At 39.9% G+C, this 23,608-nt stretch overlaps 1 protein-coding gene across 7 annotated transcripts; it reads left to right on the plus strand.

Moving 5' to 3' along the window:
• The first annotated feature begins 6,009 nt into the window (after nucleotides 1–6,009).
• Nucleotides 6,010–10,525, plus strand: LOC147610560 (transcription factor GTE4-like). 7 transcript variants are annotated; one of them, XR_015264110.1, is made up of 6 exons: nucleotides 6,010–6,158; nucleotides 6,503–8,398; nucleotides 8,511–8,556; nucleotides 9,506–9,652; nucleotides 9,814–9,932; nucleotides 10,050–10,525. XR_015264110.1 is itself a non-coding variant. In XM_086786655.1 (6 exons), the coding sequence occupies exons 2-5, from the start codon at nucleotides 6,842–6,844 to the stop codon at nucleotides 9,873–9,875; spliced, it is 1,812 nt and encodes a 603-aa protein (XP_086642781.1). In that variant the 5' UTR covers nucleotides 6,010–6,158; nucleotides 6,503–6,841; the 3' UTR covers nucleotides 9,876–9,900; nucleotides 10,050–10,525. The 7 variants fall into 7 exon arrangements, 3 of the variants coding, with proteins under 3 accessions (XP_086642781.1, XP_086642782.1, XP_086642784.1); XR_015264112.1 differs by having other exon boundaries at nucleotides 9,834–9,932; XR_015264111.1 differs by having other exon boundaries at nucleotides 6,010–6,153.
• Nucleotides 10,526–23,608: the final 13,083 nt, after the last annotated feature.

Genomic DNA, 23,608 nt, shown 5'->3' on the forward strand with positions numbered 1-23,608 from the left:
TGCAAAATCCCTAGATCAATCACATCAAATGGGCACTACAAGTAGGCCTTGAGGGTTGAAATTTTCTCCTCATTAGGACCAACATAAGCATATCATCTACATAAAGTACGAGAATAATCAAATCCTAACCAATTTTGCGAACATAAAGTGTGCTCTCTATCAGACTATTATTGAAACTAAAAGCAATCAAGTGAGCATGAATTTTTTGGTATCATACCTGTGGTGCCTATTTTATACCATACAAGGCCTTACTCAAATGGCATACCTTGCCCTCTGAACCCTTCTAAACAAAACCTAGAGGTCTAGTGACATAGACTTCTTCCTATAAATCCCCATTCAAAATAGGTATTTTGACATCTAACTTGCTAATCAAAGTGTGCTACTATTGCAATGACAATGTATGGTATGTGAAGTGGGTGCAAAGTTTTCTTCATAGTCAATCCCTTGTCTTTGGGCATAACCCTTTGTCAGAGAAGGTTAGCAATGAAACTTGTGTCAATCATTTTTAAATTTGTATTAATCACTGTTTTCAGAACCCTAATCCACTTTACTATTTGATTTCTTGAAGTTCTTTATCTTCTTGATCTTGATTTCTTGACATTTTCTTGATTTTCAAAATTAGGGTTTACAAAAATTTCAGTAACTAGTATTGAGTGATTTCTTAATTAGGGCACATACTTTTTCAGAGATTAATCCTTAGAGTCCTTATTCTTCAAGATTGAAACCCTAGATTGCCAGATCTTTGAGTTCTTAAAGGAATATTGTAAGGAGAATGTTGATGTGCAGCTTCTTGGTGCAGTTTCAAGACGTGTAAAGAAATTTTCACATTGTTGTGTAAGATTTGGTGTAGAAATTTCAGATTACTGTGCAGCATATCTATCACATCACATCTCATTCTCATCCATTTACATCACATCACATCCTTTCACATATCATCACATCTCATTCTCATCCATTTACATCACATCACATCCTTTCACATATCATCACATTCACATCCACATCCATTTACATTCACATCCACATCCACATCCATTTACATCACATCACATCCCATCCACATCTCATCACATCCACATTCACATCCCATCCACATCCACATCTATTTACATCACATCACATCTCCTCCACATCTCATAAAATCCACTCACATCTTATCACATCGCATTCACATCTCGTTCACATTTTAGAGGGTGCAGGCTTTGGCAGGACCTTAAAACAACAAAGTGGCAAAGTCTTTTGCCATTCTTACTCTTCATCAGCAAGGTTGACAAGTTTGAGGCCATTGATAAGTTTCTCACAAAAAATGTATTCATCTCAAGCTCTAGTGGCCAAAATAGAGAATTCATCGACAAAGGCTTTATTGACGGTCTCATCTCATAGGGTTTTGTCCTGAACAGAGCTATGCTGTAGAGATATATTGTGGTGGAGTTGTGCTAGAGGAGAGCTTGCTAAAGAAGAGACGATGTATTGCTTTATGCAAAGATGATTTGGAAGCGATGGCATTAGAATCAAAGTGCTCTGCTCTTTTAGACGGTCACCCGTCCTTGCAAGAGTGGTGTGGTGCAAGTGGCGGCACAAAGGCGATCACAAAACTACCATCTAATTTGCATTTGATTTGTATTTAAGCTTATACACCCATGTAGTGCCGAATGGCACACTTGCCTATGGGTGTCATATAACTCCCATGTGCCATTGTTACGAATGGAATTGATTTTCGATTGTATGGAAAAAACATCCAATGCTTACTTTTTGAAGCATCTTCAAAAGAAACAGGCTCCTCATTACATGTTGCAGCTAAGAGTGCCTGATCAACAAAACAACCATGTGCATGGTGATGAGTAGTTGATCTTGTTCTACCAGTTAGAGGAGTAGATAATTTGTAATTTGACAAAGTTTCTAACAACCATTTTGGGGCTACTTTGTCCTCCGTGATAGTAGCTTGCTCTTTGGCAACACTACATGATCAACATCTGCCTATTCAATGGGCTGAAACTAAGGCTGACAATTTTGGTGTGTTTGAGCCTCAATAAGCTGATTCACATGGTCAGAATCCGATGCACCACTTTGGAAAAAAGAATCAAACACATCCTTTGAATCCACAACGGGTTGTTATTTTCATTCCAACAAGGGTTGCACTAGATTATTCATCAATACCACATCCCAACTGACTATCATCTTTCTCTTCACATAGGAAGGGTATCCTTTGCTTTTCAAACTATATCCCATAAGCATGCATTTCATGGCTTGTCCTAAAGCATATGTCCTATTACAATGGCATAAGAGCATATGCTAAACAAACAAGCACATGCATATGAGTCACCACTGGCTTCCTTCCCATTCCAAGCCTCATACGGCATCATGGTGTTCAAATCTTTGGTGGAGCATTTGTTTAAAACATAAGCTAAACATATGATTACCTCCATCCAAAATTTATGAGGTAGGTTCTTACCTTCAACCATGCAACGTGCCATCTGGAGCATTTGTTTAAAACATAAGCTACACATATGATTACCTTCATCCAAAATTTTTGATGCAAGTTCTTACCTTCAACCATGCAACGTGCCATCTCCATAAGAGACCTGTCCTTGCATTTGGCCACACCATTTTGTTGAGGTGTGTATGACACTGTACATAGGTGTATAATACCCCTCTCTTTTAAGAATGCATTGAACTCATGTGACATGTACTCCCCCCTGGATCTCTGTGCAAAGTGTTAGAAGCTTATGACCACTGGAATTTTCAGCCATGGCCAAAAAAACTTTAAAATATGCAAAAACCTCTCATTTATTCTTCAATGGATACATCGAAATGTGGCTTGTAACATCATCAATGAAGGTAACAAAGTATAGATAGCCCCCCATAGGACCGCTGAAATTTTCAGCCATGGAAAAGAAAACTTTAAAGCATGCCAAAACCTCTCATTTTTTCTTCCATGGATACACCAAAGTGTGGAATGTAACATCATCAATCAAGGTAACAAAGTATAGATAGGATGATCGCATACATCAATGTGGGCAAGCTACAATTTACAAGTAGATCCTTGGGAAATGAGGCACATTCAAGTATGCATCCTTCACATACATGTTTTACATGCACTTTAAGTGATGGCAAGTCATGCACCATGCCATGCCTTTTGAGGCAAAGTAAACTGTTAAAGTTCAGATGACCAAACCGAGCTTGCCATAACTCAGTGTCACTCATAACTTTAGGGTCAACCAAAGCATCTTCTAATGCACTCCTCTCATAGACATCTAGCTTATACAACTCGTGGCATAATGTACCATTAATGACAACAATGATATCCCCTTCGCATCATGCACTGTGCATCAGTCATCCACATAATGTACCAATAATGACCGATATCCCCTTTGCATAATGTACTAGTAATGACAACTATATCCCCTTTGCATGCATTGTGCATCAGTCATTCACATAATGTACCAATAATGATAATGATATCCTTTTTGCATGCATTGTGCACATCAATCATCCATAAACTACCCAACAAATATTTCTTGTGAATTAGCGAAACTGAAATAAGGTTTTTCTTAATGCTAGGTATATACAAAACATCCTTGAGAGCAATGACATCTCCATTCACTGTGATAAGAAAAATTTCTTAATGAGGTTTATTTTAATGCTAGGTATATGCAAAACATCTTTGAGAATTTTTCTAATGCTAGGTATATACAAAACATCCTTGATAATTTCTTAATAAGGTTTTTCTTAATGCTAGGTATATACAAAACATCCTTGAAATTTTCTTAATGATGTTTTTCTTAATGCTAGGTATATACAAAACATCCTTGAGAATTTCTTAATGAGGTTTTTCTTAATGCTAGGTAATACAAAACATCTCCATTCACACTGCAACAAGCAAAATTTGATCAATGCCTTTGATTGTTGGCACACATGATAGTGCCCCCCTTAGGTGCATCCTATAAAGAGACAAAAAACCCTCTGCTGCATGAGGTAATGTGCTTAGAAGCATGACTGTCAAAGTACCAAGCATGGTTGGATTCTGCCCATTGACATGCATTCTGTATGCTTTGAGGGATCATAAGTACATGTGACCACCACAGATGCCCAATTAAATTGAGCTATGTTTGCCGGCTCAACCTTCGCAACACCTAGCATGCTATATTGGTTCTTTTTCTTTTTGCTTTCAATGAGTTTTGACATTCTTTGATGAGGTGTCTAGGCTTCAGACAATAGTTACACTGAGCTTCTTCTTCTTCTTATCCTTATCCTTGGTTGAGGCTGAGGCGGCTGAGGCTGAGTCAAATGAAGCGGCCTTACCCTTAGGCTTGGCAACTAGATTTTCTCACTTGCCCTTACCTTTATGTGAGGTAGCGAAAGCTTGATCTCTCCAAAAATCATGCCTGACCAGCTCACCCCCACCAAGACTGTTTCTCCAATAAGGACACTAACTCACCAAAGGAGGAGTACAAGTTGGTGTGGATACAAGAGAATTGTCGAGAATGATCTCATCTATGTCTTTGATCCTGGTAGAGCTCTACAATATCAAGAAACAAGAGCATGAGTTGATGAGGGATTATGTCGCTCGACTTAAACATGTAAACTCTTAGTGTAAGCGTCAAGAGAGCCTATGAATAGTTATTACTCTGGTCCTTCGAAAGGGAGTGCAAGACCCAAGAATGCATAACTATCTGTGCTTCTCAAGACCAACCACATTGGATGCATGTTGCAAATTGGCCATTGAATAACATGTTAGAATTACCCTAGCCAAACAAGACTTCATCTTTTGTTGCGTGGCACACAATGACAATGGGTGACAACCAGTCTGTGTGCTCAATCTCATAATTTAGCATTGTCAATTTTTTCATTTACAATTGTTGAGTACTTTTGGCCCTTTGCTTGGATAGACATGATCCTTCAATGATGTAATGGTGTGGTTGAGAGGAAGAACAAATCTCTCCTCAAGATGGCACATTCCATGGTAAAAGACCGGGATTTGCCTCATGTTTTCTGGTTGGAGGCAGTTATGCGCTAAATAGATGCCCTACCAAGGCCTTGTGCAACTTGGAATGGCAAGAAGCCCTCTATGGTTGACTTTTGTCTTTTTTGATTATCTTACTTATGCTCTTGTGCTTGAGCAACAACAATACAATAAGTTGGATGATAAGGCGGTAAAATACATTTTTGTCGGGTACAGCTCAGAAAGCAAATGGTATATACCATTTGGGCACAAAATGGATTTTGGTGATTAGAGATGTCTTCATTGAGAACTCAATTTAGCCCATGTTTTTTCCCAAAAACAACAAAATGTATGCCGAGAATTCATGCCAACTTTGCCTCCTATTGAACCTTGGCCCAAAACAACAAAGTTTGAATTTTTATGGGCAAAGCCTGTTGATTGCGCATGAAGAAAACTTTTCCACTTTCTTATTTGTTTACCTTACTTCCAATCGATTCCTGACTTACACAAGAATAACTATCAGATGCATGGACTTGAAAGAAGGAGATTCTAAAGATCCTCAACTTGTAGGTCGACGCCGTAGGTGCTTTTTAAAGTCTTATTGACTTAACGATCATCATCAAGCTAACAATCAGAGAATGTTTCTGTTAACGTCATCATTAGAAAATGATGATATATGCCTCCCACGACACTTGATGAGAGGGGAATGTGTCTTGGGAGGCCCTTTGGAAAGTGGAGAGCGACATTAGGGACCAAGAGGAGAATGTGGGCGGGCGCTCATGTGAAGCAGGCCCAACAAAAACCATACCATTTGTTCAGCATGGACCACCTAAGGAATGCCTCATGGGGTATACCTTAAGTTAGGGACCAGGATGAGGATGTGGGCGGGCGCTCGTGTGAAGCAGGCGCACAACAAAAACCATACCATTTGTTCAACAGAGATGGACCTTGTGACTATGTGACACACCATGTTTAAATAGGGATCTATGCCTCCGGGGACATACACCAACGGTAGAAGTGATAGAGGAATCCACCCTAGTGGCATCTATAATTCAGCACCCTCTCTATCTCTTTCTCTCTCTCAATTAAAAATAAAAAAGGATGCAGAAGACTGCAAGATTTAAAAAGCAGCGTTCTGTTTTCTCAATTCATTGAAGAGCTCTTTGCAATTCGACTGTTTTTGCACGTGCTTTCTGCACCTCACGCCCATGGTCAGGTCAGCTCCCGAATACCTTTGTTTAATCTAGGGTTTTGACAGATTTTAGGTTTTAACAGGTTCCAGCGTTTTGAAAGTCTATGCCTTCTAGGGTTTTTGATGCTTTCTAGAGTTTCTGGTGCTTTCCAGGGTTTCTGATTATTCCTAGGGATATGGAATGAAATCGCAGCTAGTCTGCATGCTCTGATGATGCATGGATTTCCTTGACGTAGAAAATTACCCTTCTTAGGGTTTTTCCTTGACTTAATCAGATTAGATTTGTTCTTGTGGTGCCCATGGGTCGGTGAAATTGGATGCCTTGATCATGACAAGGTGTTTTTTTTCTGTTTTGGTTGTGTCTGCAGTCAAGTGTTGTTAGCAATTCTGCAGCACTGTGGATGAAGGATTTCTTCTTGTCAGCCTCTGTCTAGTGCGCTGGACTCTTCACAGTGCAGCTCAGATGTTGGGACAGTCAGGACAAGCTGCACTAGGATGTCGTTTCTCTTGCTAGCTAAGGAAAGCTATTTGGCTTATGTTCCTCTATGTAGTGTTTAGATCCGGGGTCATTTGATATCTTAAAGAACTCTCAGGACATTTGGTTGCTGTAGCTGCTGCTGCTGGCTGGTGGGTTTTGACTTGAATGGCAGTTCCAAATGCCCTTACAAATCATCAGTATCAGGACCAAAAAGTAGGGCAGCATCGGGATGGCCAGACAGGACAGAAGAGAGTTCATATCTATGAAAGCTGGCCCAGTCCACGAGGCGGTGTCTGATGACTCCTCCAGCTTGTATCACAAGCCGACGGGTGTGAATGCACAATCTTGGGCAGACAAACGGAGAACGGAAGAATATTACAAATCAGATTTTCGAGCAGGAATGTCATCTAGTTCTGCGAAGGGACTCATGAGAATTCCCACAGGGAAGATGACGAAAGAGGAACGAAGGGACCTCCGGAAGATGCTGAAAGTGCAGCTGAACAAAGTACAGGGGTTATCTTCAAAGCTTAAAGCTAGAGAATTGCAACTCAGGCAGTCTCAATCAGCAGAGATGTATCCATCCACAAGTGATGCAGAGTTGTCCAGAAATGATGCCAGAAGCGGTTGTGGCAAGGGAATCACCTCTACAGATAGTCCACATGATGGGGGTCTGCATAAGCAGCAGTTCATCACAAAGAGTCACAGCATTCCTACAGATCATTCAGGCACAGAAGGTGCAACAGAATGCCCTCAGCTACCTCCAGCTTCTCCTCGGTACAGTCCACACGTATCTAAGCAGCAATCTTACACAGAAAATGGTGGCACTCTAACTGATACCGAGTTCTCACACAGCAGGTGCACCCCGAGCACCCACCATCAGATGTACAACTTGGCAGGGAGTGACAAGATGTTGCCGCCTGTGAATTCAAACCTCAAGCATCCAGGCATTGCTACTAAGCGTGTAGCTTCAAGTGCAGATGAGAGACACATTGAAAGCAAGCTCCTGGGAGTGCCACACAAAAAGCATTCAGAGATTATGTCACAATGTAGTGGCATTCTCAAAAAACTGATGGGGCATAGAGATGGTTGGGTGTTCAATGAGCCTGTTGATGCAGTGGCACTTGGCCTTTCGGATTATCACAGGGTTGTAGAGAAACCTATGGATCTTGGGACCATCAAATCAAAGCTGGATAAGAAACAGTACAACTCAGCAAAACAATTTGCCAGTGATGTAAGGTTGACCTTTCATAATGCAATGATGTACAATCCAGAAAGGCATGATGTGTATAAGATGGCGGATGGGCTGCTACGTCTCTTTGAGGAAAACTGGAGAGCTGTGAGGGAGAAGCTAGAGTGTGGAGCTGATGAAGGGGAGGTAGAGGGGTTGAGTCAGGCACCTGGGTTGCCTGCTGCAATTCAAGGCAAAAAGATGGTTCTTGATAACAGTGGTCATGTGACTAAATCTAAAGCCATAGGTAAACCCCAATCTCCATCGAAACCTAAGCCCAGTGCCAGGCCTGCAGTCAGCAGTGAGCCAAAGAGAAACATGAGTTATCAGGAGAAGGCAAACTTAGTTGGAAGTCTCCAGCTACTTCCTGTGCAAATGCAGGATGATGTGATAAGGTTGATGAAGGAAAGAAATCCAGCTTTGGATCAGAAGGTTGATGAAATGGAGGTGGACATAGATTCATTCGATAATGAGACACTGTGGGAATTGGATCAGTATGTGAAGAACTGCCTCAGAACTGCTAACACAAACAAAAAAGTGGTTGTACAGAAGAGCCAGGTATGTCCTCAATTTAGTTGTTATGTAGTGTGTAAATGATTATTTGTAAGAGTTGATTGGTTTGCTTGAAACATCTGTGATAGTTCACCTTTTTCGGCATGTTGTGCTGCAGCCCATGGGAAGCAGTGGAGCTCAAAATGCAAGCAAGAAACGGAAAGGTATCATCTGTCTCAGAAATTAAATAAAAGATTCTGCAATGCTGAGTGGAGTGTTTTTAAGGACAAAGCTCTCTGTGCACGTGCACGTGCGCGTGCACGCGCGCATGTAACATGCACGCACAATTCAACACTTTGTACAAGAATCAGTTCCGTGCAAAGGACACCTTCTTATTTGAAAGAGCCAGTACCAAAGTATGCCATCTGCACCATGGCTGCCATTCACCTAGGCTCTTGTGATGTAATATAGGATGTTGGTATGGGGGATGCGAGTCACAGAGGGTTGCCAGCTCGGGGTGTGAGAGATAGCAGAACATCTAACTGGGGTGTCCTGTCTATGGTTCTGTCTGCACACGCTTTGCTCACCTCTTTGAGACTTGAGGATTTTTGGTGGGTGTGTGTGTGTGTGTGTGTGTGTGTGGGGGGGGGGGGGGGGGGGGGGGAATTCCGTGCTTTTCCTTTAAAACACCCTTGCCATTGTGAGGAGGTGGTCTGTTGGTGCACATTCAGTTAGGTCTTAACACCTAATCATAGTCTTTTTTAGAACTCGGACTGATTTCTGTGTGTTTGATTTGGTTCGCATTGGTTGCACTGGACCTCAGAAGACATTAGTAGAATCTCTCTCTCTCTCTCTCTCACACACCATTTGGGAAAGGCAAAATGGGTCCAAATATGTTCATGACACTCCACAAATTAGCCCTTTATACAAAAATCAGTTTCTTGCTGAGAGAGAACAGAGAACTCTTGGCTGGGTATTCGACAGAACCAATTTCACTGTATGCCAGTTGCTACCCTTCGCCTAGCCTCCCATTACATGGACGTTGGTGTGGAAGATCCAAGTCACATAGCTCCCTTGGGGTGCAAGAAGGGACAGCAACATACCTTGCTGGATTTCCCTGCCTATGATTCCATCCATGTACGCTTCCCTCATAGATATGCTTTTGGTGTGCAGGTGAACATCAAGAAGACGACCCTGACATTGTAGATGATGTGCCCAAGTCAAGTCCTCATGCAGTTGTGGCCCGCAGGCATACAGGCGTTGGAAACAGGTCATGGAGCAGGTCATGGGGTTCAAGCAGAGAATCAGGATCTTCTAGTGGTCAGTATCCTAGAAAAGAGATGGGAGTTTTAAACAGAGATGCCATGTTGGTGAATCAGCTTATTTTAAGAAGTGTATTGGCGATATTAGAATATTTGTTTTACCAGGATGAAGCCATGTTGGATGGCCAAGTTGTCGGTGCTTGATTACAAAATTGGCAGTTTTTTTCTCTGTTTGGCAGATTCGGACTCTGAAAGCTCTGCGTGAAGTACGATGTACATAGGCAGGATACATCATGTTCGTCTCAGGTTGTGGAGAGCCGTCTCCTTTGATCTGAAGGGTAGCTGTGTTATACTATGCTGTTTGTATTATGCATCTCTCTAATATACCTTTTGTATATCTTTCCCCCCCTTGTGCGAGTGGCATGCTCACATAATTTTGTTACTCCGTGTTGCAGATTTGCAGATTTCATGTATTTAGTGGCAGCTGGTTAATAAGGTCCATTACTCTCAACCAGTCTGGAGACTTTGCCTCCAACCCAGAGTCCAGATTAAGTTCTGTTCCATTACCTTTGATGTTACTGGAAGAGATTTAGGCTTATATTGTGGAATGCAGGTGAGCCAATCCCTTTGTCCGTTGCACAGATATACCTGTGCATGTAGCATGACATGCAGAAGCTGCGTGGCACACTCTTTTGGCAAACATCTATTATGTACTATACAGAATGCGAATGCATAGCTGTTCTTCAAGCTCTTATGTAGATCGTGTTTTACCCAGTGAAGTTCTAATTCTAGATTCTCTCTGCGCTTGTACATAATATTATGTGCAAGTGTTACAGTGCATCGTGTTCATGGAGAACAACTTTTGAGTGCCCTGTGTGCAAGCTGTGTACCATAGTATGGTTGATTGCAAAAGCTTTTATTCTCCCTTGCATCAGATTCTGAGACCTTGTGTGCTTTTTTGACATAGTTGTCAATTTGCTAATATGTATTTTACAACATAGTATGCATCAATGCATCACGGGAGCATGCCATGTGTCATCAAATCCACAACATCATGAATTACTTGTTGCTTTTGCTTATGCTTTAAAAAAAGGTTTTAACATAATACCAAACCATTAATCATGTAAACAAAAGCACAATAAATGAGGATTCTGCCAGTGGCTAGAAGCACTAGCTTGTCAAGAATGGCCTTCCAAACATCCAGTCACAACTTCTTTTGGAGCCCGGAGGTGTGCTAGAAGTATCATATCCATGATCATAGCACCCTGAAGTTTCTGTGTGCAGTTTAGTAGCTGGTACATTTTCAATTAGGATTTTGGTCTATTCTTAATGCAAATTCTAGTTAATGTTTGGCTTTGTTGCTAAAACTGCACTTCAAACAAAAAACATCATCTTGACCTAACTAGAATTTTAAAGTATGGATGTCCAAGATCCTTGCAAATTGACCCTGATTGACTATCGCTTGATACCGTAAAATGACGGCCATACATGTGAAACCATGCAAATCATCATGATATGTATACTATACATTACTTGCTACTCAGAATATATACGTTTCTCTATAAAGCTAAAAAGCGATAAGTGAACTAAGGTACAGATTGACCAGCTGATGTGTGATACTTGTCATTTGACATGCTTGAAATGAAGGACAGACTTGTGTCTATCAAGTCATGGCATCATTTGATGTGCACAAGAGTCAAGTGACATCCAGCAACACCCTTAAGCATTAAGCCTTATCCCATGTGATGAATAGTAAAATAGTGTCTAAACCTCTTAAACTTCACTCAAACCCAGGTAAAGCTTTGGTGATTGTCTGCCACTTTGACTGTATGTAAAGAAGGATTAATGAACCATGTAACAATTGCACTACCTCTACCAATGGACTGCTAAGGTAACTGTTTTGTTAGTAGTTAACAAGCAAAGCATGTAAGGTGATGTACTGTTGGAGGTGGCTGTTAAGTTTTCTTTTTTGGGGGGGGTGTGTTCGATTTCAAAATTTTGCTATTATTTTAATTAGCAAAATGTATAAGGTGCCTTTTTGAGTAGTTGTGGGCATGGGTGTCGAAGTTTGTGCCCTTTTGGATATCACGTTGGCTGATTTACAATGGTTTCACATGGAGTTAATGTTATTATTGTGAACTAAAGGTTCATAAGGTCGCATGGGTCAAGATTACTGGGTTTATTTTATGGTTATGGGCTAAGGTCTATGTGTACTTAAAATATTGTCACCTTGGAGTAGGGTGGTGTAAGGCAACAATATTGTTGCCTTGGAGTAGGGGAGTTGTGCATTCCTCTTTTTAGGAGGTTTGATATAATGATATGTTAAGCTCTATTTTTTATGGTAAATATAGGCTCGCTTTGGAAGCAAGCAGGATTCAACTACAAGTTCAATTTCAAAGATCAATTGGCCAACTAGCTACAAGTTCAATTTGGAAGATCAATTGGCCAATTCGTTATTTGTTACTTGTATAGGGTTCACCATGTAAGCAGATTGAGGTTTGTATTTCATAAGTTGATGAAGATTGAATGAACTATATGGAGGGAGATGGTTGTAGATGATTTTGTTGCACTTGAGTGCATACTCCTACAAGAATCCTTACCCATTTTGATCTTAACATAGCATGTTATCTTTCAAGGAGGATTCAGCTACGAGTTCATTGACTTTTTAGTTGTATAATTGCTCTTTGATCAAAAAAGCTAAATGGACAACACCATAGCTCATCACCCAAGCTAAAAATTATCCAACCAAACTTAGTTGGTAAAATTATCAAACCAATTGGTTAACTCACTACATCAATCGAGCAAGATGTAAGATAGTTTTGAAGTCCCTTGTAGCAAAGAATCCTTATCAAAGAGGCATTGCAAAAGATATGGTCATTTGAAAGCATCAATGTCCATATTACTAATGCTTACTATCTTAATATTGAGCTAATAAATTTTGGAGACATTATGGTTTTGACTACTATCTAGAGATTCTTTTCCACTTTAAATGTCTGATAGGTGGCACTTCCCAAAGGAAGCTCCTTGGCCAATATACCCCATCTAGAGATTCTTTTCAACTTTAAATGTCTAATAGGTGGCACTTCCCAAATGAAACTGCTATACCCCATCTAAGGATTATAAGAGCTTGCCTTGCAATCTTTTCTTCTCATAAGGCTCAATTGGTTAAGTTCCATGACCAATTTTGCTTAAGACGAGATCCTTTTTATGATCACTCTCCCTCAAGTAGAGTTAGGGATTTTACTTTAGCTAAATCCATAGTTGAGTTAACTTGAGAATTAAGTGCTCTTTCGCATGCGGGTATGCCCCCATGCATTGTCCACATGCATTCATGAATTTAGGACCGACTTAAAAGCACTCAAACTTAAGTTAAATTAGATATCTAGAGAATTCAAAATCAATTTTTCCTATGCTACTTTTTGTAGATCATGCATTAAATGATAATTTTTGGTATACAAGTTAGCTTTGGTTCATACCACTCAATTAAAAAAGATATTAAGGAAATATAGTAAGTAACCACAAGAAAAGCATGAATTTTGATAATACCTCCATTACATCAAACATAAAGATCCAATTCCAGTTAAAAGAGTTTATGTTAAACATCGTGCTAAATATCCAATCCAGATGGTAACCATTAAAAAGAATTTATGCCAAATGTAAATAACTTCCATTAAGCCAAACATTACATCAACATTGTCCCATGCCAAACTCTTGTCAAAAAATTTCACCACATAAGTGTAGTTATTCATGCATATTTAGTTCTTAGAATTGGGACCTCGAACAAGGTGATACGTATTTTCCTTCTTGGGAGGTTGTAGCACCATGCAATGTAGCATCATGAAATTCTTGTCATTTTGTGACTAGGATAAGTACACCTAAAGCATAGTCTATTCACTTGTGCTTCTATGGCTGCCTTTGTAGTCTCAATGACGATGTTGGTGCAAGAGCACTGCAGCTAACTCATCAAAAGTAAGGGCATTGGGTTTACCCTTGATCATGAGCTATACCACATAGTTATTTGTTAAATTAGAATCGAACAACCTCTTGCAAGTATCTCCCCTAACGTTAGTGGCTTCGTCTTCCTTCATGGATATTTATGGATTTCATAATAATAAAAGCCCAAGGAGCGACAAATAGCATACCTTTATAAAATTGGGCTTGAGGTTAGAAATAACATATGTTCATGCAATTAAGGCTGCAAATTGCACCCACATATGTGCATATGAATCACGCCCCAATTTTTAAAAAAAAATGGGCGGTGAATAAAATAGCAAAAGGTTGTCACACGGTCAAGTAAATAATGAAGCTTTGTTTGATACCATAAACAATAATATACGCACTCTATGTGCGTGCCTTTATCAGGTTGCTACAACATCGTAGTTGTGGCTCTATCATAGTGCTCATCACCTATTACTCATAAATGTCAACCATGTGAGTCAATTGGACTCCTCACAATCAATCCCAACAAAACAGGCACAAACAGTCAATTGGACTCCTCACAATCAATCCCAACAAAACAGGCACAAACATAAACACCAATAACACTAGCTCAATATGTAACATGAAATCATCTACAATACCAATAACACTATCATGGTAACACTATTGTAGCCTCAAATATGTATACACTAATAACACTACCCCATCGAGATTTAATATGACATCACCCACCATGATACCAACAACTCTCAGCATGGTGGTGCAATGGTATCTCAAGCATCCCCAATCTACCATAGAAGGCTTACCTCTTGCTTTAATTGTACTTTAAATTTGCTTATATGAGCAGATAAGGTCCGGACAAGTGCAAAAGAATCACTTAGGCATCCACCGAGCATCTTCTACAGATGGTTCTTCCTGTGCGTGTGGTGGTGTGTAGGTGAGTGATCAATGGTTTTGTCATGTTCAAGTACTTCCTACCCTCAAAGTTTCTAGTAAACTCATAACCAACCTCTATTCTATGTGGTAGGCATCACCAAGGCTTTCTATAGGTAATCTCTAATGGTGCTCTATTACTAACTGTGCATTATTATAAGCAAAATGGAGAAGGTGAATGTATTTGTTCCAAAGTTTAGGTTAGAATAATACATAAGCTCTAACTAAGTTTGGGGTCATGCTATTAGTAACTTTTGTTAGTCCATTTAACTATGGATGGAGTGCAGTCATGAAGTCCAACTTAGTGCCTAAGTTCCCAAAGGGTAGCCCAAAAAGGACTGCAAAACTTAGAATCACGATCAGACACGATGACTTGAGGTAAACCATGATGCGCACAAATGTCTACTTGATGAATAAATGTGCATTTGGTTGTGATGTCAATGTCTTTTTGTATTGTTATAACTAAAGTTGTCCACTATAGTATAAATCATGTCATTGACACCACAGTAGAAAGTCGGTAATGAAGTCCATTGATGTCTATTCACATAGTTCATTTGGTATGGGTAACGACGTCAATATGCTTGGAGTCTTGCCCTTGTAGTTTTTAATGTTTTGATAAGTCAAGCACTCGACAAAAAATCTAGCTACATCCTATTTCATCATCATAGGCCAATAGAACTCTCTAGCCACATCATATAATGTAGAGGATAATCCTATGACCCATACAAGGAGGTTGATGCATCTGGTGTCATGTGATGCATAATCTTTTTTGGAAGATAAGATATCCTTCATTATATGAGTAGTCACCATTAAGAATCCAACTATTATCTTTCATTGTGGCCCAAATATCAAAAAAAATTGGATCTTGCTCATAAGATTCCTTCATGGACTTGATGCTTTATTCTTCTCCTTAGAGCATCACCACTATGTTTTCTTTGCCAGGCTGGTATTATATCATGGGGGATGAAAGATCTATATAAAAGATGCCCATTTAATATGTTTGTCTTTAAAAAAAGGTTGAGAAAGAAAGTGTTTTAACATTTTTTTGATCCACTTTAATAAGGAATTTGGAACCGTCTTAATGAGAAATGCAAAACGATAAGGTAATGTTTCCAAATTCTAAGATCATGTATCATAACATTCAACTCCTTGTCATATGTAATATATTTTCTCCTTGTTATGGTTTTAACTTGCAACTCTCATAAGCTATGGGATGTCCGTCTTACATGAGAATTGCCCCAATCCCAAACACTAGCATCGGTCTCACAACTACAAAGCATGGTCTAATGAAATCAGATAGTTATAACATAGGTGAATGAGTAAGAGCTTCTGTGAAAGATAGAAAGGATCTATCATATCTATTGGTCGAAAGGAATTACTTAGATTTCTTTATGAGCTTAGTGTAATGTATGCAAACTCCCTATAGTAGCTACATAATCCAAAATGATCATAACTAATGCATTTCATGAGCTGTAGGCCAAGACAATGATTTGGATCTTCTTTAAATCAACTTGAATACCATCGACTAAAAAAATGTAGCCCAAGTACTCAATTTTATCTCAAAATGAACTACTCTTCTTTGGGTTGAGATAGTGTTGGTTTTCTTTCAAAAGTGAGAATATGAGCTTCAGATGTTTCTCATGTTCTTCAATACACTTTCTATATGTCATCAAAAAAATACCACCACAAAGCTTTAATATTTGAGGTATATCCAATTCATCATGCAACTAAAATTCTTAGGAGCATTTGGTTAGTACAAAGGGCATAACAAAAACCCATAATGATTAGACTAAGTTCTAAATGCATCATATATATATATATATATATATACATACATACATACATACTCTTTGGCCATTTCACTTGATGATTGCCATCATTGAAGTCAATCTTGCTAAATACTTTAGCCCCTTTTATTCCAATAAGTCATCAACTCTATAAAGATGTCTCTAATGTATACCTAAAATGATATCTACCCCCTACACTAGTGTTATAAGGAAATCTCTCTTATCTTCATAGGGTTTGATAGATAGGCCTAGACGTTTCACTTCTTATGCAATTATACTCTATGCTAGTGAAAGCTACCTTAATCTTATAGTCTGAGGGTACGAACTTAAGGTTTGCAATCTCAAAGTTCTTCACTATATGAAATCATGCATGATACCATCATCATGCAAAATAATAACATCTTTTCCAGTAGTGGTTTCTTTCATTTTCAAAAGATAATGAGATTTAATGTTACGTTCATAGTTGGAATAGTCAAGCTCAATGTTACCATTTTGCTTGTAAGAATCGACATCCTCAATCATGTGCACCTTTTCCACGTTGTTCTTTCTCTTCTTTGAACAATTTGTAGCAACATGGCCCTCTTTATTGATGAACCATGGAATGACACAAGGCATGAAGTCCTCTTTGTTAGGCTTGGTAGAAGTATCAAGCTTCTTTGCATCATTATTGTTTCTCACCCTTAGGTTTGTCAAAAAAAATTAGAATGAATCCCCATTTTTTAGGTTTTGTCACTTGTTGATTGGGGTTCTTTGACTCTTTGGAAATCCATTCCTCCTCTCACAATTCATGGCTAAAGTATGGAAGTAATAAGAGAATGTGGATGAAACATAATCACTTTAGCTCTAATGTGGGTCTAATAAGTCTAGTCCAACTATGAATTTTCTCTTTTGATCCTTCTCATTGTTATGGTCTGTTATTTCCATCTCCAAGCTTAACCATTCACATAGATATGCATAAACAAGCAACATAACAGTCATGGGGTACTTCCTTGCTTCCAAGATTGGGTCTTTTAAATCCATCGTAGCTTAACATGGTTTCACCCGCTCGGCCTGTCCATAAGTAAGATCTAGTCTATCGTAAGGCAATCAAAATGTGTGTTAATTCTTACCCACTCAAACGGGTAATTATCTTTTGTAAGATGATGCTCGAACATATAAAGTGGACTTACCTTGAGATTATTGTCAAATAGGGTAAGTCTAAGGACTTCAAATGTATACTTGCTTAAGACTAGTAAATAGAGGCTCGACCATTTTTAAGTTTGGCATGCCTAGTGTAAAAACTAGTCACTTGTATGTAAGTTTGGCTTGCCTAGTGTGAAAACTAGTCACTTGCATATAAGTTTGGCTTGCCTAGTGTGAAAACTAGTCACTTGTATATAAGTTTGACATGCCTAGTGTGAAAACTAGTCACTTTTATTACCATACACAATCTTTGAGGCATGTCCAAGCTGAAATCTAGGAGAGGGTGTCGTTTTCTTCAAAACTTGATGTTGTAGGAGTGTTGAGTCCCCAAAAACCCCCAGGGCTATGAGGAATTAAATCGATTTGCACCGAGCTACTCAAGATCTATTTTTTCCCCTTTTTCTCTTAGGCCTATTATTTTCGTTCTGCCGGCCAAATCATGAGCTACTATGCTGATTCTACCTGATAAAGATGGTCGCCTATGATCTACGGAGAGTCTCCAAGTTGAAGCTTAGGTAAATATTAAGTATGTAGAGATCTTTCTCAGCTCCATTGGTAGTGGGTATGGAGAGAAGAGAAAAATGGACTATAAATAACTACTAATTAAGATTAAGCAAACGTGATTAGAGATTAATGCAAGCATGGCTAATGGATCAAAGTTTCTCTAATACCAAATGTTGGAATCATGGAGGCTCAAAGTACACAAGACATTCATGCACGTCAAGAACCTGATGGTGACCGAAGCCCTCATTGTCTAGGCACCTGATGGTGACCGAAGCCCTCATTGTCTAGGCACCTAATTGGGAATTGCCACTCCATGTATTCATGGATGCATTAGATGTGGCAATAGGGAGTGTTCTGATGTAGTAAATGGAGAAAAGGTGGTTCCGTCCAGTGTGGCAGTTCTGCAGATGGCACACCAGAGCACATTTAAGCCGCACTCCTTGGCCACATGGCCGTGATTCTGACATCTCGCACACCAAGTGCCCGATCATCCGACTTCTTGAGGGGTCTTTGCTCCGTTCACTGGACAACTGAGCCATGGAAGCTAGATCCTTGGCTAATTTTCCTGCCTTCTTGCTCTTTGCCTGTGTCTTGAGGTTTTCCTCCTTATTCTCCGATTCTTCGCTGGAATATGAGACATCAGAATCTTCCTCTTCTTCGCTATCCGAAGAATCTAAAGAGTACTTTTTGGACTTGCTCTTGCTTTTCCCTTTGACTACTGGCACACCAACACCCTCTCCGCCCTAAGTGCAATTGATCCAGAGTCAGAGTCGTGAGATCTACACTAGCAATGGCTCTTTTTAGTTGCTTACTCAATCCCTTTATATGAAGTAGAAATTGAGGATCTCTTCTAATGGCCAATTTGCTGCATCCAATCTTCAAAGGAGCTTCCAGAACTTTGTGACATAATCCTCCACAATCAATTTCTTCTGGTTCATCCTAGCTTATCTAGCACATGCACGAATGTCTTGTCCTCTCGAAACCTCTTGAGAAATGCATCTGTGATTGCATCATATGTCGGGAAGTTAGCATACTCATATTGAGCAACCCGGAGTGCTACACTCTTTTATAAGGTCGATACAAAAGTTGCTTTCTTCAAGTTTTGGTCAATCGACCCAGGGACATCCACATGCTAGAAGCTGTCAAAAAGAAGAATGTGGGAATCCGCATCCTCTGAGGATTTCCTAGAGAATTTCGGATACTTTAGCGTGACAATTAGGCGGGGAAGCATGTTGAATTGATGAAATTAAGACAGGGGTGGTGGTGGTGGGAGTGGAAGTGGAAGTGGAAATGGAAGAAGTGGCGAGGGTGGCGGAGGTGGTGGGGTGTTGTTCCCGACTTCTAGTGAAGGACGGATGAGTTATAGACTCTTTGAGGATTCCGAGCTGGATTTAGCAAATCAAAGTACCCACACTACAAATGCACTAAATAGCATTGCTCATGTGCTGTTATGGCTCACCCTAACCCTTCTTGCAAAAAGAGATTACTTGGTGAACCGCAACTGTCTCGTGAGGATCTTTCCAATGGTCGAGCTCGTAACCCTTGAGGTCTCCAAGCTCTACAACTCCTTGAGAAGTAATTCCACCGCGTCCGCGAGCCGTCCACGAGCATTGTCACACCACCGCGTTGCACTACGGGTCCTCGTCCCTCCTCTCATCTCACTTCACTCACACACACTCACTACCATGCATTAGGGAGAGAGATTAGCAAGAGGATTAGCAAGAGCAAGAGTCAATTGCACAATGGGAGAGTATGTTGTATTATGAGAGAAATTCACTTATATACATGGCCATAGTGTTCACACTCACTTAAATTGTGGCTGGCCGGGCACTTTAGGCTCATAAGAGGCCTAATGCTATTACTAGGCTCATAAGAGGCCTAATGCTATTACAATGACTACTCTCATAATATATCCATGAAGTACATCACTTAGGACTTCATCCTATCTTGCTGCCACACGCTCTTGAAGCGAGAATCACCATAAATACTATGTGACACCATTACAGGTGCCCATCCAAGTTGTAGCTTTGGACACTATGGCTTCATATCTTGAATGTATGACCCTTTGGTGTATCACCCATGTTTAGAGGCCCGTATCTCCTAAACCGTATATCTGATGAAGGTGCTCTAGGGCTTATCGAAAAGCTGACATCAAGCTCTTCGACTTTGAACTTGGTTTTCCAAAGTTAAAATTGACTATGTTGGCCTCCAACCAGTAGCCTCAAAATTTGACTTGGAAATCGAGGTAAAGAACAACCCAAAACCCATGAAAAATCATAACAATCCAAAAACGACGAGCCATATTCGGGCTACTTTTTGAGGATCTAAACGACAAAATCACGGACGACTCAGGGAAACAAAGTTGTAGTACTCCAAAAATACTACAACTCCCTCATATAGAGTTTTTCAAAATTCCTTTGGAACACCCTCAAAAACGTGCTGCGAAACAAGGAAAAATTCTCAAAAAAAATTTCATCTTGAGACAGTGATGGAAAATAGGTTTTAGGGCCTCTTCTTCCGTCTTGGAAGTTCCTAGTGTATGCTTTTTCTAGAAAAATATCTCAGAGGTCATTCACGTGCGTATAGCCTAAGCTAATTAGGGCGAACAGACAGCCGTTTGATCCAACGAAGAGTACACCAAGCCTCTTGAGGCTGTATAATGAGATGTGGGAGAATATAAAAAGCAAAAAAAAAACTTTGATTGCTCATTAAGGAGCATTTAGGCACTCTGTCATGGCCACAATAGAGGGATTGCCAGGGATTACACAAGGACTAAACCCAATGGCTGACATCTTCGAGCCATTGAGATCTATGCCACAAATTCACCTCCCAATACCATCGGCCATGCCTATAACAAGCGTGTCATCAAGTTTTACACCCCCCACTTCCATCCCACCAGGCTTTAGTTCCTTACCTAACGTTCCCGCAAATCCTATAAGTACCAACCCTTTCTTGGATGCCCACACCTTGGACATACTGACTAGTCTAGGAAGGGGGTGGCCCAAGGACTCACTGGGTCTCTTCCAACAAGAGCACTCACATATGGCCTTAGTGACTCATATAGAAATACAGCTGTACAAATTTCTAAAATTATGGGCAAATATGACAGAACAACAGACCCTGTTCAATTAATTCAAATATTTGAACAAATATGTGAAGCCTTTGGAAATCCCAACTGCCCCACTAAGGTACATGCGTTAAACTTATGCTTAGAGGGAAAAGCTAGTCGATGGTTCATCACATTGATGTCGGCAATCAAGACCAACTTCAAAACCTTGAAATCAGCCTTTATACATAGCTTTTCATTCAATGTTGTAAAGAAGCAATATGTTTAGATGACAACATGCTAGAATATGATCATGCTACGAGGTGTTCCTCATCTAAACCAAGTGAAGCAATGGTAAAAGAAAGATCGATCTTGAAATTGACATTTCCAGAATTTTATGCAGCCTTGCTTAAAACCTTCCAGAGGCAACATCTCTAAGAGAGGATGAAAACCTTCAAAACCAAACATCCTTAATGCCTCTAAAAGTGAGGAATGAAATGCCTTGTGTTGAGTGCAATCACTACGATCATCCCAATCCTCATTGTGCATACAAGGCACATGTTCTTCTATACTGCATATATTGTAAAACCTTTGACCATGATACTAAAAAGTGTTCCACTTCATCCATAAGGAACTCAAAACCTCCATCTTCCGTGCACCAAACAGAAACAATCCAAAGGGTAAAAACTGCTCAAGGAGCAGTTAATCGGACACTTCAGTGTTTCTATTATCATGGACCTCACAATGTGGCACACTACACAGTTTGGAATACTTCCATGCCCATAGTCACTGACACCTTTGTGACCAATGTGTGAACGATGTGGCATTGATCACATGTTCCAAGATTTCCCAAGACGAGTTACTTTTCAATGCAACTTGTCTCACAAAATACAACTCTTAACATCTTAAGTGTACAAAACGGGCAATTGTCCATGGTACCCTTGAATGTGCTTACACGCTTAAAATCCAAGGCACGAGAAACAATCAAAAGGAACCCAAAACATAATACCTCAACATGGGTAGAAGAACATGCTTCAAAACATAATCCAAAAGAAGGAGCAAAACCTTCTAAAAATAAGAAAAACAAAGGATAACAAACTATCGAAAACCAAGGTCGAATTAAAAGACAAGGAAAAGGAGCCTATAGAGAACATAAACCCAAAAGGGGAAATAAACACAAAAGAGCCAAAAGCTATACATGATGCAGAAGCATCCACCTCAAAGACCACCACACAAACCTCAACACCCATATGTGCGACAAAGGATACAAAAACCCAAAAGAAAATTTGATCTCGTCGCATGGACAAACATAATGAAAAACTAACAATCCAAAGAAAGTTAAAAAATTAAACAAATTCTAGTACATCACTAAGTGAGGATGAAACAAGTTCTTACTCTTCACTTAGTGCACGACATAGACCAATCAAGAAACTAGAACCCACCTAACCACCCCAAATGGATAATGATGATCACATGACATACGCAGAACACAAAAAGCAAGCTCAAGAGAGCATGATTAGCTTGGTTGAATGTCTTACAGGGTCACCGGTTGTGATTGAGTCTCATAATGCCAAACCTAAAACAGCAACCAAAATACAAAGCCTAGAGGAGTACTGCTTTTCCTTTCAAGAGGAAGACATACTCTCTACAGAAGAGTTACTTGGAACAAATTGTACAAACTATACGCTTGAGAAAGCACGAGAGGAATTCGATAATTCCCTTACAAGATTAAAACAACCTCTCAAAACCTCATTTGGAGGAATGCTCTTCTCTCATGATAAAGCTAGCATCACATTAGCACACTTGCACCTTTAAGGGCTCAACCTGAGTTATACCAAGACGTAAAGAACTCCATAAAACAAGACTGTGTGGATTCACAAGTTTCCAAACAGACCTCATTAAGAATTATCAGAGGGCCAAGTGTGCCAGTGTACGCATTGGGTACTCTTGAAAAAGCTAAAAGCCAAAATGAGAATGAAAGTGAATGGGAGTATGAAACAGAAACGGGATGCGAAGCCAAGTCAATAACCAAAACATCCATGGTTCCTTTGGAAGATTCTATCATGGTATGGTTGGATTTTCCTACAAGCAATGATGTTAAGCGCAAACGTGCATTGATTAGCCCTTGAGCTAGTCATAACATTGGTGATAATAGACACTTGGGTGTCATTTGGGACAACCTAAACTCATCCTCCTACAAGCAATAATCTTGCCCAAGGAGCCAAGGGACAAAACATTGAAGTTCCATGTTACTTTAGATACCCTACTCAAACAATCGATGTGCAATATGGAATTTACATTCCATGTTACCCTAGATTCCCTTGAGTATGATGTCATCCTTGGTGGAACTTGGATAAGTGAATCGTTGTATTCACTAGATAAATCCATGCAAATAGTCACCTTTGAACACTCCTGCAGGAAATGTACAATTGCTATACGGGAGGAAGAAACCTTGCAGGAGCTGGAACTTCCAACATATCTTACTGAAAAGATCCCTGGGATTCTAGTTGGATTGGAAATTGTAAATAAAATCACCACAGCTCAAGCACAGCTTTACCCACACCAACACAAGAACACAATCTCATGATCCTCGAGCTATGGGATTTGTTAGGTCAACCAACAC

The sequence above is a fragment of the Cibotium barometz genome, chromosome 49, assembly GCF_041138505.1.
Source record: "Cibotium barometz isolate CiBa-2024 chromosome 49, ASM4113850v1, whole genome shotgun sequence".
Lineage (NCBI taxonomy): Eukaryota > Viridiplantae > Streptophyta > Polypodiopsida > Cyatheales > Cibotiaceae > Cibotium > Cibotium barometz.

What these genes read in the sequence shown, in the direction of transcription:
- LOC147610560 (XM_086786655.1), top strand. Translation starts at nt 6,842, where the DNA reads ATGGCCAGACAGGACAGAAGAGAGTTCATATCTATGAAAGCTGGCCCA. An exon ending in TGGTTGTACAGAAGAGCCAG is followed by an intron (nt 8,399 to 8,510) that starts GTATGTCCTCAA and finishes GTTGTGCTGCAG; the next exon opens with CCCATGGGAAGCAGTGGAGC. An exon ending in AGAATCAGGATCTTCTAGTG is followed by an intron (nt 9,653 to 9,813) that starts GTCAGTATCCTA and finishes CAAAATTGGCAG; the next exon opens with TTTTTTTCTCTGTTTGGCAG.